The sequence below is a fragment of the Nesoenas mayeri genome (assembly GCF_963082525.1).
Source record: "Nesoenas mayeri genome assembly, chromosome: 2".
Taxonomy (NCBI): Eukaryota; Metazoa; Chordata; class Aves; order Columbiformes; family Columbidae; genus Nesoenas; species Nesoenas mayeri.
The window spans coordinates 43,277,623-43,294,673 of record NC_137543.1 but is presented as its reverse complement, the minus strand read 5'-3'; the positions used below and the strand labels follow the sequence as shown (position 1 = coordinate 43,294,673).

The 17,051-nt window shown below is 35.7% G+C and overlaps 1 protein-coding gene across 1 annotated transcript in view; it reads right to left on the bottom strand.

Annotated features, from left to right (window-relative positions):
• The window catches only part of ST18 (ST18 C2H2C-type zinc finger transcription factor), a gene marked incomplete at both ends in the record, with an annotated part of 166,817 nt that overhangs the window by 70,853 nt on the left and 78,913 nt on the right, over nt 1-17,051 (bottom strand). The window contains 1 exon segment of the mRNA XM_080340195.1: nt 2,225-2,331. Coding sequence (XP_080196321.1) covers nt 2,225-2,331 — 107 coding nt within the window.

Below are 17,051 nucleotides of genomic sequence, written 5' to 3'. Positions count from 1 at the left end.
TGAAATTTTGTGACTAAAAGTTACATCTGATTTCAAAATGAATCCTGGCAAACAGCTTCTCTAGTACAAACCTTTACTGAGTTTGAGAGGTCTGAAAATATTTTTTTCTCTACTATTTTTAATTTGTAAACTAGATAAGTTTGTATAGAGGCAACAGCTGCATATGTCACTACTAATGAACTTACCCAGAAAAAACAAATAAACAAACAAACAAACAAAACCAACAAACAAACAGACATCAAACTTGATGATTTTTAAAGGACATCCTCAAGTCTTGAACACAAGCCGCCGACATCTAAGTTGAGCTAAGCACTACTGCTAAGCACTACAAACCTGTCTGTGCTGCACTGTACCCCAAGGTGACGACACTGTATGTGCTTCACCCTACAATAAATAATGCCCTCAGAGCAAGATTTTCAGTGCTTTTGGTACTCATATTTTAATGATTCATCTCGATAGCTTAGTTAAGATTTTAACACATAAAAAGGAAATATTGTCACAAAGAAAAATATTTTATTAATAAATATGAAAGCAAGATTTCCTACAGCCTGTCTAGAAGTAGAGAGTGCTGTTTGCTTGTCTGTATATATGTGTGTGTTCAATGCACCTTTCTGTCACTCTATGATACCTTTTTTTAATATGAAGTATTAATGTCAGACTGATGGTGAGAAGCACAGGGCAAGAAGGAAATGCAAAGTACAAATATAGAAACCTCTAGATAAAGTTTATCTATTCTCAGTACTGGCAGAAAAAAAAAAAAACCCTAAAATCCAAAGACAAAATTTTCAGGAACATTGGTAGCACCATTGTTAAAGTTTCTATTTTTTTTTTTTTTTTTAACCGTACATTGATGGTCAGAAAGGAGAAGAAAAATTTACAAAGTAGGACTTCTTAGAGACTGCTACTGAAATTGTGCCTTGTTTTGTGATTCTGATTATTCTTAATCAAGGAGTCATTTCATCTTTATTTTCAAAACTTTTGGTTTAGTTTATACAGTGCTATTCTTCATTTCTGTATCAAAAAGTTGAATAACATGGAAACAGTTTGTTTAGATATATTTGTTTCTCAGGATTTAAAATAAGTATGTCTACTGAATGCAAACTTTAAAGCATGTTTATAACACGTATAACTCATCAACGATTTGGTATTTTATGGTGTGCTTGAATGGTATACATACTTTTAAGAAGTCGGTATTTTCTACATTGAAATCACTACTCAAAAATTTGCAGTGACAAAATAAACCTTAAATCAGAGGCAAGCTTGAATAGCTTTGTAATGAGGATGATTTATTTTGATTCTCACTTCTGATTTCTGAGTTGTCACTGCTGTTGTATACTTCATGCATGCAACTTTGCACAACTGGCAGTGCTGAATATAAACCAAAGCCATATGTTTATGTCCTTTTGCCAAATGACTACAGCAAATAGTTCTATTATTCCCTTAGGTAACTGATGTGTGCCAAGTATTTCTATTAGTCTGCTTTACCAAGGCTTTAGAGGGCAGAGTCACAGCTTTATGAAATTAAGGGGCAACTGCTAGCTTTTTAAATTTAGAGAAAAATTATATGGTCTACCATGCTGAAATGCAGCTCAACACAAGCTAATGTGTGATCCTACTTTCGGGAAGCTTTTTTTCCTGGATTTCTATTTTTGACTTAGTTCAATGTGTTCTCACTATTTCCTGGGCTACTATGTACTTTATATATATATATATATATTTATTTTTTTTAGAAGGAAGAAAGTGTAAATATTCAAAATAAAACCCCAGCTTCGACACCTTGAGATCTTTTACAAATACACCAAAGATTTTATCCTACTCAACTGATATGTAGTTCAAAAGACCTCAATAAACATTATAAAAAAAATCACGAACTATCCCTCATAGATTAAATGTAAGCAGTGCATTGTGAAATACATTTCCACTCCTGGACTCATACAGATTCAAAGATAGTTATGTTCTTGTCTGTATGTAATACTAACAAAATGTAGTTCTGAAACTTAAAAACTAAAATTTCTAGGTATTTACAAAGATTTAAATATTTTTTTCAATTGTTTGTTCGTGTTATGTTTGACTGTTGAAGACTGCTGTTCTTAAAACAGCCGATGTTCTGTGAAAAAAATAGCCATAGTGTATGAGACACTACACATGAAACCGCATAGTACTCTAGTACTAATAGAGATACATATTTTGACTCAAATTCATTTTTGTAAATAAATTATCCCACCTTTGAGTGTTTCCAGGTGAAAATATGTGCAGATTCCAAAGGACCAAATCTGTCACTCAGCCCAAGATGCCTTGTCTGATTTAACAGATAATCCTGTAATTCATTCTCTGAAAAAAAAAAAAAAAAAAAAAAGATAATAAAAGAAAACCAAAAACCAGCTATATTAAATAAAATACAGATGAAACAGGATATTCTTTAAATCAAAGCGGCAAATAATACAGGTGTATTGTTTCATGCATTTTTTCAAAGATATGGTATAGAGGCATCACTAATGCTTCTAAAAGGTAGAAAGAATAGTAATTTTTCTTTTGTTACCGTACCTTCTTTATATTGTACCTTTCCGATAGCTTATGAAATAGACCTGCTCTAAGAAACGTTTTTCTTCTTGCACAGACAAAAATCCATGGTTTCCATATGTAGAAATGCTAGTTAAATGTTTTTACTACATTAGAACCCCTTTGACTGAGTAGGACAGTTTGGTACATGATGTGAAATAAATAAGAAGCATTTTAAAATATTTTAATAGTAGAAAAGCTCTCCTTTTTTTTTTTTTATGATTTTGAATATCAGCGTTTAGAGCTTGGTAGACTGATAATGTTCTCACATTAAGCAAACTGAAGGAAATCCTTGACATTTCTGCATGCTCAATTTTGATTCCTTTCTATGAGGTAACTCCCACTAAAACCACAGTAATGGCAAGGAAATAAGAGCTGCAGAAGTTTATATCTGAGTGTACAATACGGACGGCCTTGTATTCAGAAATAATTAATACCTAAAGCCTTTGAACAATTAAAGTTATAGGCACTTGCAGCCTGAGAAAATCTGTCTGTACATAGTTACTATGGACAGGCTTTATTTTAGCATCACTCCTGCCTGTAGTGACCAAGATATGAAAATTTCACTATCACTTGCAACTTCAGATGTCCTTCTCAAGCAGTGTCCAGCGTATTTAGTAAAACAGATCTGTTCATTCAACATATTCCAATTATGACAGTTTGCAAATAAACTTTAGGGTCTTGAGGGTGAAACTTCAACTATTCATTTAATGATATCTGATGAAGTCATGTTCATAAAATTAGTGATGTGACATTTCTGAAATTGGAAAGGCTCATTCTAAACAGATTCTCAGGTAAGCTAGATGTTATTGAGTGACTAATTTCTGCTTTAGTCCCAATAGGTAGAATATTAGTTGCATCCCGTCAATAAATTTTAATTAAAATAAATAAAGTTTTATCAGCTAGCAAAGCAGAAGACAGATGCAAGATGATAAAGGCAGAAAACCCAGAACAAAATGGCCCAATACCAAAATGATTTTTTAAGCAGTTTTCTAGCTAGAAAAGAGACTATATTTATCCTCACAGACCGCTTTCCCCACTATTCTGTTTCAACATCCTTGGGAAAAAAAAAAAAAGAAGAGTCTTAAAGCTTTCTACCTGCCTCTTCCTCATTGTTCAAAACACAGTAACCTAAACCAAAAGATCTCTGGGAATGGCTACAATAGTGAACAAAGCTCTTTCTAAGGCCTAAAACTTAGCAGCTTTGTCTAAAATCCTATCATGCTATGTATTTATTAGCAATATATTTTTCATTTATTTTCTCAAAGATTGCCAATAAAGAGCTAAATCACATAAGGGAGTAGTTGTAAACCCTTTGAGTTCCCCAATGTCAAACTCATTAGCATCCGAATAACCACACAGCAGCACATCATCTGCACAATTGCAATTTTTTACTACTTTTAATAGCGTTTCTCAAAGGGCTCATTTTCAACTTTCTTCAGTGGTTAGTTGGTTCTCTGGGGAAAAGGAGCTTCCTGACGCTCACAGCTTCCACTCCACAACCAGGCCGTTTGCTGTCAGAAGCATCAGCCCTCTGCCCTAACCCCATCTGCTGTCTCTCTCATCCTAAGGGACAGAGAGTTAAGACAGAACAGCTGAGATCCACTCAGAAAAGTGCACAAAGGACAGGAAAATACAAAACTTTTCACATTTAACTTTACATAATAAGCTAAAGCATCAAAAATTCTCATTTTAAGAAAAGGAGTCTGGGTTGGGTCATGGCTGGGAGGCAAGTTTCAAAATCATGCTGGAAAACTACATGCAACAGGGCCATTTGCTATTTTACTCCCATCTGCCTTACATGCGACATCATCACTATCTTTGTAAAGCAGAGCGTGCTATAGCAGGACAAAAGCAAGACTTTATATAAAGCACAAAACCTGATTCCCTCTTCTGTGTTTAGTTACAACAGAAGTTATTGGTTAATAAGTTAAAATGTGCTATTTTCTATTTCTTTCACATAACAGAGTGCTGGCTTCTGTACAGCTGATTCGTCGGTGATTACACATTTGAAGATACTGTGTTTCATAAAAAGTCTAATACAATGTCATGCGTCTGTCATGTTATACGCAGGGTGTGTAGGATTATGCAGTGTCATGGGATGTGACATAACCCTTCTGGAGTATAAATTATGTATCACACTCCAAGAACCAACTCACATTTCAAATGTAAGTGCTTGGTTCTGATAAATCAGGTAGCAAACAAGAGTGCAAATTCACAGTAAAATCGAGATCTTATACAAGAAGTTATTGAGAAACGTGTTATTTAAGTAGATTTTATGAGTGATTAAATTAATAGTGGGCCAAATTTTAAGGGACAGCAAGAAGCCCAGGTAGAAGTTTGCAATACCAACTGGAAAAATCAGAGCCCACAAAGGCCATCTATCTAGGTTATTGCAACTATGGTGATAAGATTGTTGTTTATGGAAATCAGGTAGAACTAACTCATTTCTTTGTCAATCAAGGCTCTTTGATAGGATCACTCCCCTTAACTCCAAATATATTTTCATTTGGCCCAATCTATTCATGGCTTGCATTAACTCATTTGTCTGTTTTAGTAAAGAGTTCAAAACTATTTACAGATGGCAAATTACTTCTACACTTCAACTCCCTATATGTCTGAACATAATTTTTTAATCCCAAAGGTGAAGTTTGCCTGCCTACAAAGAAAACCTTCACCCTTTTCAATCAGCACCTCAGTTCAATGAGAATAATAAACTTTCTGAACCCAGCAAGATGGAATAAATTAGTTTCTTGATTTGTCAATGTAATGGTTCAGTGAAGTCACCTGGAACCTTTGCAATACGTTCTTTGGTTTATAGCCATTTCCAGTGCAACATGATTTTGTACTGACTCTGAAGTGTCCTCCTACTGAGATGCATGAGTCATACCAGGATACTGATGTGAATCACCATTTGGGCCCTGATCCTCAGCATCAAATGTGTGTGACAAATCCCTTCAAGCAACCATTTTTGTTGACCCATTCTCTATAGGTAGAAGTCCACCCATTCAGTTCAAATTACTAGAGAGTTCCTGAGGATTTAATGATGAGAGAGCCAAAAAAAATCTCACCAGAAATCTGAGGTTGTTTTCTCTGTCAGAATTGCATACACTGATCTATACTACATCTGTAAAAGACCCAAACAACATTTTTGAGCATAATGGATAACATTTCCATCAGATGAATTTGATTTTCTCTCATTTACTACATCACTAGTTGATATATTGCAAATATGAAAATGAATAATCACAACATTTTGTGATTTGTTAATTCAGAATGGAAGTAATGGCTAAGGAAAGAAAATCTGATGTGCTCACCATTATCATCCTTGAACAATTTTTGTGTTGCTACATTGACAGTGATTTCTCTTTCTCAAGATAAAATAATACAACTTATTTAGTATTTCAGAAAAAAATACATGAAACCAAAAGATACCACTACAAATTAGTGGACATATATTGAGCTCTTGACTGCAGTCAGATCTTCATCCTGCACAGGTTGAAGTATTTAACTTTACATGTTAAGTTCCACACAAATTTATGGGTCACCTCAGTGAGACCTTTGAGCGTGTGTTTAAGCACATGACTAAGCAAATGAATTTCATTTGGCCTTTTGATGTTTCATTTTAGCACCCTCACTGCAGCACACTGGCAGTCTTGGAAATCTGAGAGCACTACTTGGAAACATCAATTTTATATAATTTGAGCTTCAGAAAGGAATTTCCTTGGGGCAGAGTACTCCTCTTTGAACTTTTTTTATTAATTGCAGAGTATACGTGAAAAAGAAATGTTGCTGTTTCAACTATTGCATTTTCTTTCTCAACCATAAAGCTAAACTTTATCTTCTTTATTTCTACCTTGAGATGAACAGTATGTCATGTTATCACTACACGAAAGCCTTGTAAGACAGGCAGTTGTCCTTCCAGTACCTGTAAAAACACACTCCTTGCACTCATCCTCTCTTTTAAACATCACAGTAATTCCAATGCCATGTGCAAGACCATATTTTGCCTAGCAGAAGGGTTTAACTTTTACCTGATTTAAGCCACAAACTATCCCTCAAATATGCCTGAGGCTTTGCTGTAATTAACATAACTGCATTTAGATGCTATTCACGACTGATAATTCCAACACCTTGTGAGAAAAAAAAAAAAAAAAAAAAAAAAAGGTTGCATGCTGTAAACATTATAAACATATTCAAATAAGCTTAACACAATCTGCCATGCTTATTTCTGCCTAGATCATGGACCAGCGAAATGGTTAATGCAAATGGATTTATAATTTGCTTTGGGGGGCCAGTTTCTTCTCCTTATTTATTAGCCCAGCTGATGGGGCAGATTTGATGAGGCACTTCTGGAATAATTGAGTCATCACACAAAGAAGGCTGCTAGCATTCAGAGTGGTTTTATCAGCAGCAAGCAGGCCTGATTACTGACAATTACACTCTGATCCGGTGATGGAGGAGAAAGAGCCAACGAGTGGGAAATGTCCGTGTTTCTATCCAGGAATAATTTCTACATTCATTTTACATGCTAAGTGTTTCCTATCTCTGCATAATAAACTGTAAACAGGAATAGATGGCACAATGTCCCTTAATATTTCCTGGTAATGAAGACACAAATGTACAGTGAGTGCTGATAAATATAGATGAAACATAAGCTATTCTCTGAGTCTGTATTGTTACCTTTAAAATAAATGCATTTTGGTGGTAAAAGCATAATCATAGCTAATGTAAAAAAATGACAGAAGATTGAAGCTGTCCTTGTAACTACACAGAAACTTTGTGAAAGTCCTGTTAATCACTGCTGCTCTAGAGGCTCATGAGCTGAAGGTGATACCCTGGAAAGAACATGATTTTGTTTCTCAGTAGTCAACTATGTAGGAACTCCTTTGCTTTGACACAGTAAAGGAGAGCAGCAACAGTGACCTCCATTAACACTTCATGGATAGAGCACATCTCAATGCTAAACTGAAAAACAATGGAGCTGGTCCTAGAAGACATCTTCACTATCATAAATTCTCATTTCCCTCTCATCAGCCTTCAGATAATGTTTGTAATGAATAATACTGCTAGACCATAGATTTTATGAGTTGTGTTTATCTATGTGTTACTGCCTTTAGGACATTATTTTATTTTATTTTTCTATTTTTTTAGCAATCAAGATACTGTAGAATGTCAGTTATTAACAAAATGCTGAAAGCAGAACTTTGGAAAAATGTTACTTCTCTGACTCAGGAAAAAAACATGTAAACAGACATACTGGAGAGTTGAACTGTAATTTTGTGTTTGTTGATAGGCAATTACAGATTTCAGCTGGAAAATGTTAATGCCCTAGTCTAGGGAGAGTTTTTCTTCTTTAGAGTTGATCAGGCATGAAACACTGAATAATAAACTTCTGCATGCTTGTTTATTCCTTTTCCTCTTTTAAAACTAATTCATAGCTTCAAAAGAACTAAAAGTTATTCTCTGTTCTCCTGCTGTAACTATGGTAACTATGTTTCAGTAAAGTAGCCACTTAACTTCAAGGCTTGTGTTACAATGATATGCATTATTTTGAGTAAAACCACACCATAACAACCTTATGATTTTTACAGCAATTTAAAAAGAAAGTTCAAAGAGCATGTGTCATTGACTCTGGAACACAGGATTTGTTTTCTTTTAGAACATGTTTACTCTTTTTCAGCTTGGATGACTTTTCTTGCATGGAGTCATCTCTGTTGTGATGTACTGTGTGGGGGGACTGCTACTGACTTCAGCAAAAGATGACCGTCATCTTCTGCTCATCAACAGGGGTGCTTAGTAGTTGCAGGATTGAGGCCAGCAGGTTGCTGAGCACACAGATCAATATATCTAAGAGCAGTAAAAGTGTGTTGTTTTAATTACTCTGTTATAGCCTATTTCAACATCAGGAAGATTCTGGTCCAGCTCTGGTATTGCTCCATGCCTGGTGTGTAGCCACCACTGTTACAGTCCTTGAACCCTACATAGTTTCCAGCAAGTTACTTAGGAATCAATGAGTCTGAAGGGCAATTTTATGTGGATTCTTTTATGGCTGCTGATTAGGTTCAGTAAAAGGGGTCACTTCTCAAATACTTAGAGGCTTAATGCAGGTTACTAGATTCCTTCCCTGTGATTTCTGACTCTTCCAGCCAAATTTTGAGGGAGTGATTTAATAGCCAAAATTAGGACATCGCAATTCTTATGCTGGACAAAACCCATGACTAATTAGCTCATTGAACATTCTCGGACATGGAGTTGAAATGAACAATGAGCCTAAAACTACAAACTTTTTTTAATAAAAAGAAATATAACTACCATTATGTTATCCTATGCATTCATCCTCTCCTTTCTGAACAACAATCTGTCTTCATTAAGCATGACAGACATGTCACAAGAAAGGGAAAGTCACACAAAGGGAAGAAGTGTGCCTTCCCTCGACATGCAAATCACATATGTTCATTAACTTCGAGAGTGCCATGTGAAGTACAGTCTGCCACCATCTAAAAGACTTGTAATGACCCTAACTGCTAAAGATAATAGGGCTTACCTGTACTACTGCACTGCCCTGAAGATCCTGTGAACATCCTGAAGAGTACAGGAAAAAAACAAACCAAGAAACAAGAACAGGGAAAAAAAAACCAAAACACCTTGAAAATCAAAGTAAGAAAGAACGTGAAAAAAAAAAAAAAAGGCTAATATTTGCCAGGTACTAAAATATGCATGTAAAATATTCCCTGGGACAGACTTCCCATCTGGAAAGGTTTTGCTCAGCAAATGCTTGGGTCACACATGCAGAGCAAGGAAAAGGGAGTTTAGTCGATTCCAATTTATGTTAAGAGGTCAGTGGTACCAGATATAGTAGTTTAAATTATCTTTTTGGAGCCTTTTATGATTCTAGAGCGGGGTGAAGCTTATTTCCTAACATAGCACCTGTCTTCTGTCAGAGACATAAACAGAAGACACTGTGATTGAGTAAATAATTGGGAAAAAAAAAAAAGGACTCTGGAACTCCCTGCCTCTGCCACTCTATTCTGTGTCCTTCAGCAAGTTTTTCAACCTTTCAGCTAAATGAAAATAATGACGTAGAGTGCTGTGAAGTGCTTTTGTGCATTTCTAAGCATTCTTTAAGGTAGTGAATATTATTTTAATACTAGTGTGTTCATCAATTTAATAGCCTGCTCATGCTTTTACTTCCTCTGAAAGTCAACCTAATACTTCAAGACTATGTTATTACTTAGGATTTTCAAGAAAAAAATATTTCTTCTTTCTCTTCATTTTTTTTTTGAAAAAAACCAAACATACAAGCAAACAAGCAAACAAGCAAAAAAAAGGACAGTTCTGAAGAAGAATGGGTACTAAGTAATGCATGATGAACAGCACAGTAATTTAAAACACATTTCTCTTTTAACATGTTAAGCAATATGGAAGTAACTGTTCTCTTGGAATGTCAAGTATTTACCTTAAAAATCGGTTCTTTTTTTTTTTTTTTTTTAAGAAAAACTTTCTCCTGGAAAATAGCCTTAACCATTTTGCTTTTAATATTTCTGCTCTCAATGTTAAAAATATCGGTGAGGTGAGTAAATATATCTTGCTACATAGATAAAAATTCATGTGCATATACACTTATGTTTATGGTAATGTTAAGTTCAAACATTGTACCCAGAAAACACTGGATTTCATTAAAAAACAAACAAACAAACAAACAAACACAAACGAAAGAGAAATGTTTCTTTCAATGTGAGTATATTGAATATGTGGTAAGAAAATGGCCCATTGTACCACTAAACAATACTGAGTTAAAAATAACATTACAATAACATTGTAATACTATTTTTTATTGGTAAAATAATACTAATCCACTATTCACCCTATTGCAGCAAATTTGACTTGAGCAAGACAAAAAGTATCATCCTATGGAGAGATGCCTTGCAAACTTTAGCACTTTAAACAGACTCCCTAGTGTAAGCCTGGCTCCATTGAAAACAACCAGAGAACTCTCGTGGGCCTCAGCAGTCCACATTGTTTGTATGTGAAAGCACTCACAGACTCTTGGTACTAATCACAAAGGTATACAAAGGTTCAGTCGTGGCCAGAAGATCTTGCAAAGTAAGATGACTAAAAACCATTTTGGATACGACAGCTGTAAATAATAAACAGCAGTTCAAAAGTTCCAATAATATATTAATGAAATTTTGCTATTTTAGTTGACAGCTATGTCATTCTTGATAAGTAAGCCTGTATCAGGTGTCTGAATATATATGTAATGGGCTGGCTTGTTGTTTGCATGTCACATTAAATCACGGTTTCTGCCTCTTCTGTGGGCACTTCAAATGCCAAGATGTGTGCAGGAAAAGGGGTGGACTGGGGGGTGGCTTTCATTCTCAGGGTGTAATTCTTTTTTCATATGCTGTGCTCACCCACCCCCAGGAGATAGATTTTTGTTTTCTTTTGAAGAGGTCTGCACCAGAACCATGTCTTGATACAAGAAGTAGTAGCTGTGTCTTTTAAATAACCAGCTTTGATAAATAGCAGCATCAATGTGGCAAATAACAGTGTTCTACCTTGAATCTTTTTGACAATGCATCGTCTGCCATGCCCATAGACTTGTAGAGTGTCCTCAAAACATTCAAAACTGGGACAATATTCATGGTTAAGCAAAGTCCAGAAGCAGCCAAACAGGTGTGTATTCTCAGAAAAGGCCTTTTTAGATGGAAGACTTTTTGTATACTAGCTCTATCCTAGGCCTCTGTTAGGGGCCACACCTAAGAGAGAAAGTGAATTATCAATGACATTTTTTTAAAGAATCAGCGGTTTAACACTAATTTCTAATCAGATCCTACAGAAAGGAACAGCTCGCATGGCAGCTGTACTTTTCCCAGGGTTAATTACCTTTCACTGCTCTCTACTAATGAGTCAGCTGTTCCTGTCATCACACAACTACACTGTGTTCATCTGTAGCTCTAGCTGTGGACAAACACAGTAGCTAGAGCCCTGTTTACATATTGGTGAGGTTTGCTGTGCAAAGAATTTGCAAAGCAGTTTAAAAAAATACATAAAACTCCTTCCATTCCCATGTCTCTTTTTATGTAAACAATAGTATTTTTTAAGCCAACATGGTGTGCTCAAGATTACTGAATTAATCAAAAAGACTAGAAAACTAAGCATATGAAAAATAATCAAAATTCTCCTTTTTTACTGGTTTATATAAGCAAGATTAGATCTGTGTACCTATTTAGCTTGTCTTGCCTGATTGTTGTATGAGAGTGTTTATTTATAGGTTGCTGATCTGTGAACTAGAAAATTTCTTTATAAAATATTGTTTTAAGCAGTAGAACAGATAATGTAAAAATTAAGTCACTTAAGGAAAAAGTTCGTATTATTTTTATGACAAACTCTAATGAGACACTGATTTAAGGCTTTCAGTAACCTGCTAATGTTTTTACGTAATTCTAGAAGGTAATTCAATAGCAAGTAAATAGAACAAATCATTTTCTTGCTGGGCTGAACAGGATTTATTCTTTATAGCAGTGTAAGATCAAGAGTGATCCTTGTACATCACTTTTATATGTCCTCTTTAAGGACTGTATAAAACTTGGGGGGGAACTGTATTTGAAAAGGCTAACTTTAGTAACAGAGAGGGAACTCAGACTTATCTTCCTTTTATTGTCGAGAAAGTAAGGGCACGTGCTCCGCAGCAGCAGCAGTGAGCACCTACAGTTAGTCACTAGTAGTTATTCCAGGTTTCTCATTGGAGGCTATTAAGACTATGGCTAAAGGTGGGCATTGTGACAGAGCTTCCAAAGTTCAAGTACTTTTTGGGTCAACAATCAGAAAATGTTTGCTTTTCTTATAAGTGAGGACAGGACTCTAAGCTAGCACTGTCTTTAAAACATGATTCTATGCTAAAATTGTCTATACGGAGATTGCCCTATCTGAGCAGATTTCCTTGGAGTAAGATGTGTAAGCGTTACCAGAGAAAGTAAAATTTCACCATATAACAAAGGGACACGACACAGTACATATTATGTGAGAATGAGCTCAACTACTCACAGTTGTATCTGCAACAGACCTGTTCATGAAGATATTATTTGGAGCTGAATTCCTTGTTAGCTGTCACATGAGATAATGGTAATTGACAAATCTAAGGTAGGAATATGGTCTTCTGAATATGATGATGGAAGAAGAAACTTAAGCTTTCCAGGTCCAAGTTAACCTTGTAGGACTGGCAGCTCAAAATATGATAAATTTGCTTTTGAACACAACCAGGCAAAAGCACCATGGGATTCCAAAGGATCACTTAAATAGTCATCTGGAAAATGCCCATTTCCTTTGAACATCACTCTAATGAACCACCTCTTTCCCTCAGACATCTTAAGTTGTACAAGCTCAGGTCAGGCCAGGGAAAACTGTTGTTATGTAATGCCCATTTTGTCTCAGATTCTCACTCTACTCAAGAGATTATTCCTTCTTTGAATACACTGTATCTCACTCATTCTTAATGTAAAAAAAAATTCTGAAGGATAGCACGGGCATTCTCCTTCTACTCAAAGGTCTTCACATGTTACTGGCTTGTCTTTTCATGAGTTCTCAAGAAAAGCATTATGCCTTCCTCTTCCATGGGCAGGAAAACCAGGAACATGTCCTCTCCATTTGGTGAATAGGAAAACCTAACCCCTTGGACTGAGTCTCACCCTTTCCTGAGATGCAATCTGCTTAACTTGAACTTAAACAGTAACGGGGCTTACTAGCTCTCTACCAGTAGACTTCATGCTGTATAGTGAAGCAGCTGGGAGATAGCTTTTCTGAAGAGCCTATTGAGTTGATGATAGTCCTACTGTGGGGATTATTCTTGAAGGTTCAGGAGGGAGAAAACATACCAAGTGGTGTGTTGGAAAATTGTAGGGCCAAAAATAATATCTTCCATACTGTGCCCACTTAAAAACTTGCCTTCTTTACTTTTAAAATATCATCAAAACAGCCATGCAGTTTCTAAATTTAAAAGACAGAGATCATCATGCAATTACAAATAAATACCAAAACCATACAAATAAATAGAGAAGAAAGCTGTATGTTGTGAAGGCTATCCAGAATGCTGAACTTCCTTTTTGAAGGCTGACACTCCTTGATTGAAAACAACTTGCACTTCTGCAATATCACAGTATTATTCCCTGTGATCACAAAATAGTAGCACATTTTTCACATTAATAACAATAAGAATAAGTGGTATTACTAATGTTGTTTCTATAAATGACATTAGGCCCAAAGCACTTAGGGCTAAAGCTATTTATTTTCCCAGGTTATTCAAAATGAGTTAGGGTATTTAAGAAGACACTTTTTAAGGACAGCCACTAAAATGTCCATTGTGGGAAGGACAGTCAGAATATTATATGCGGGCAGGTTAAGCTTTCCATGATAAATGTTAAATCAGTCTAAAGGGTTATATTTATTGAACTTGTGTCGATTTATACTATAATGAACTTTGCATGCCCACAATTTTGGTCATGGTTTTCATTGACTTTGCGTTTCATCTGTGGAAGTGCTGTTGGCGACACATTGTCACTAACCCTTTGTAAAACTCATTGTTAAAAAATTAGATCAAGCTGAGCATAATCTTACAGCAGAGTTAACTACTGTGCTTATCTTCCCTTCAGGGAAAAAGTATGACAAGGCAAAGGACAGTCAGAGACCTGGCTATGGATCCCTGCTTCCAAGGCCAGTGTGTATCTCACATGGTATACCTTAGGGTACTGTATAGCCACATATTCTTCCATAGAGATCATTCACTACGCAAGGGTTAGTATAGCTTAGTGGCGCTCTATCCAGCTTTCATCCCCGAAGGAACTCTGTATTGGCCACTTAGAAATACAATTTAAGCACTTTGACTTGATCTGAAGAAACTTTGAGAACCTGTCCCTAGAGATTTAAATTACAAAGATTTGGTTAAAACCCCCCAGGCCTCTGTGTTAAAATTATGGATATGAAAGATAATCCTCTAAAAATCAAAATTTGTGTCATCAAGTATTTTCAAACACAGAAAAATAATTGAAATCTGTGCGAAGTGTGCCCAGCAACTGAAATTTTGAACTGAAAGCTTGCTACTAGTTTTTATGAGAGCACAAGAAACATTGAATGATCCACAGAAACAATGCAAAAACATAATCTAATCTATCATTCTGTTACCTCAAAGCTTGAGAAACAGAGAGCCTTGAAAGCCTGAGAAAAGAGAGAAATCACAGGTATACCTAAAAAATGTGTACAGAGCCTGAGTAATGACCAAGGGAAGAAGGAAAATCTGGACCTGAGTCTGGAAATGCTTCTATCAGCAGCATTTAAACAAATCCAACTGGTTTAACACAGAAATCTCTGTCGTATTTTGAAATGAATGGGTATTTTAAAATCTTTACAGCTTTTTTCCTATTTTTTAAGAACTGTTCTTGAGAAAATAAAATCATTTCTGAAAGGGAAATATAATGACTTCAAAGAACAAAGCAGGGAAATGCCCCCTTCCATTTTATAAATACCACATTTCAGGGGCAAAATTTGGTTATCTGAGCTGTACAGCAATATTCAGTTCTGTTATTCTGCTTTCTGTTAATATCTGAGCACACACTGAATTTCATAAATACTAAGTATATGCAGGAGGAAACTTTTGATCAAAGATATACCATATTATTCATATCACTTTCTTGTATGAAATTGTGAGAAATAGTAAGTTTATGTAGAGATAAGATATAACAAGAGATCAAGTCCAGTTTGTAGGCTCGACAGGAATGAGAGAATTCACCTTCCCAACTTTATGTGCTGAAATACAGATATTTATTTCTGAAGTAGTAACTGCTGGCTTCCCATAGTCTCTGGCGAGCCTGTAGGCAACCTGCAGGCACCTCTGACACTGTGTAGATGTGTGATACATCGTACTTACTTCATACAACTACTTCAGTATGAAAAGAATCGCATCCAGGAAATGTGTCTTTCTTTCCACTGACTCCAAAGGGAATCTGCATGACTAGCTCAGGTCTAGACACTTCTGCTGTGCACATGGAGCATTTCACTGGAGGATTCTTAACCACGGAACCCATGGCAATTGCTGAGCAGCATTTTACAGCTGAAAGAACATGTATGCTATGTGGCTGTGAGATATATTTTAAAATAGGGATGAAAAAGCATGAGAAATAAAGTAGACAACCATCTTCCAGGAATGAAGGCAGTGCCAGTTCTTGTAGGAAAGAACTGGCAAACAAAACTAAGCTGATGAACAAATAAAAGGGAGCACTAGTGGATGGTGTAAATTAAAGGAGAGTTAGTCACAGCTTTGATATGAGCAGTGTGGCTCCAGAGTGACAGAAGAATCCAGTGTCAAGAGGCAGAGAAAGGAAAAAGTCAGAATGTTATGGCAAATATTACTTTATCTAGATATAGAAGAATTAAGGCAATCAAGTTCTAAGCACAACAGAAGGAAACTGAACTCTAAAAGTTGGTATGGACTGAAATACCATCTTTTTGGTGTTTGGTTTGGATAATATTTATGAAAAAAAACTTTCCTGATAAGTAAAGGTATCACATAAATTGGCATCTGATAAATGGGAAGTGTCTCTCAGCTTGAACTATTATCTGATGCTGAATACATTCTTAAGTCTAAGTTTACTATTTAAGCTTAACTGTGTTTCTTCCTTGGTTTATTATGGACTGTTGTATACTTAAGAAACCTGATATCACTAATCACAGTGGCTCTGCATTTGATTTTTAATTTTTTTAACCATACATAATTCCACATGTCCTGTTCTGTTCAGTCCCTTCTGTTTAATGCCTAGTTTTCAACATAAAATAAAAGAAATAAGAGCCAGATTCCTTCTAACAACTTTTTCTGGTCTTTGGGAGCCAACAACAAGAGCCAGGTTTTTTTAAAATGAAAATGCTATTGTGCCTACATTGCCTTCCACAAACATGCCCTTTTTTTCAGCATATAAGGTGTTTAAGCAAAGAATTATCAACACAATAGTTTGCTTGATTTGTGAGTGCCAAGCAGGGTTTTTTCACATGCACTCATTGAAACCTAATTAAAAAAAAAAAATAAAAAAATTATGTCTTGTTTTCTATGTTTTGTGTATTTACTCCAAAGGAAAAAAAGTCTTGTGAGTAAAATTCATCATATCTAAACAAAAGACTGGCAGCTTAAGTAAGTATATGAACAGGAGGAAGGGAGACTTATTTCCTGAGTTTCAACAGATGTCATACTTAATTGGTTGTGAAATAAACCAGAGCTACTCTCGGCCTGTTTCCCTAGATTCAGCTGTGAAGACACTTTCAAACATGTGCATTTCCCTCCTGCTTGTCATAATGAGGGTGTGGGGTGAGAATCAAACCTCCAAAAGGAGTAAAGCAGCATACATGCTGTATACAGGACTTCAGATACACTAATTAACCAGAAGTGAGAGTTGTGTCTTTTGTTCCTGCGAGGTTTCTCTCAATACGGCATTAAGCAAGACAGTTCT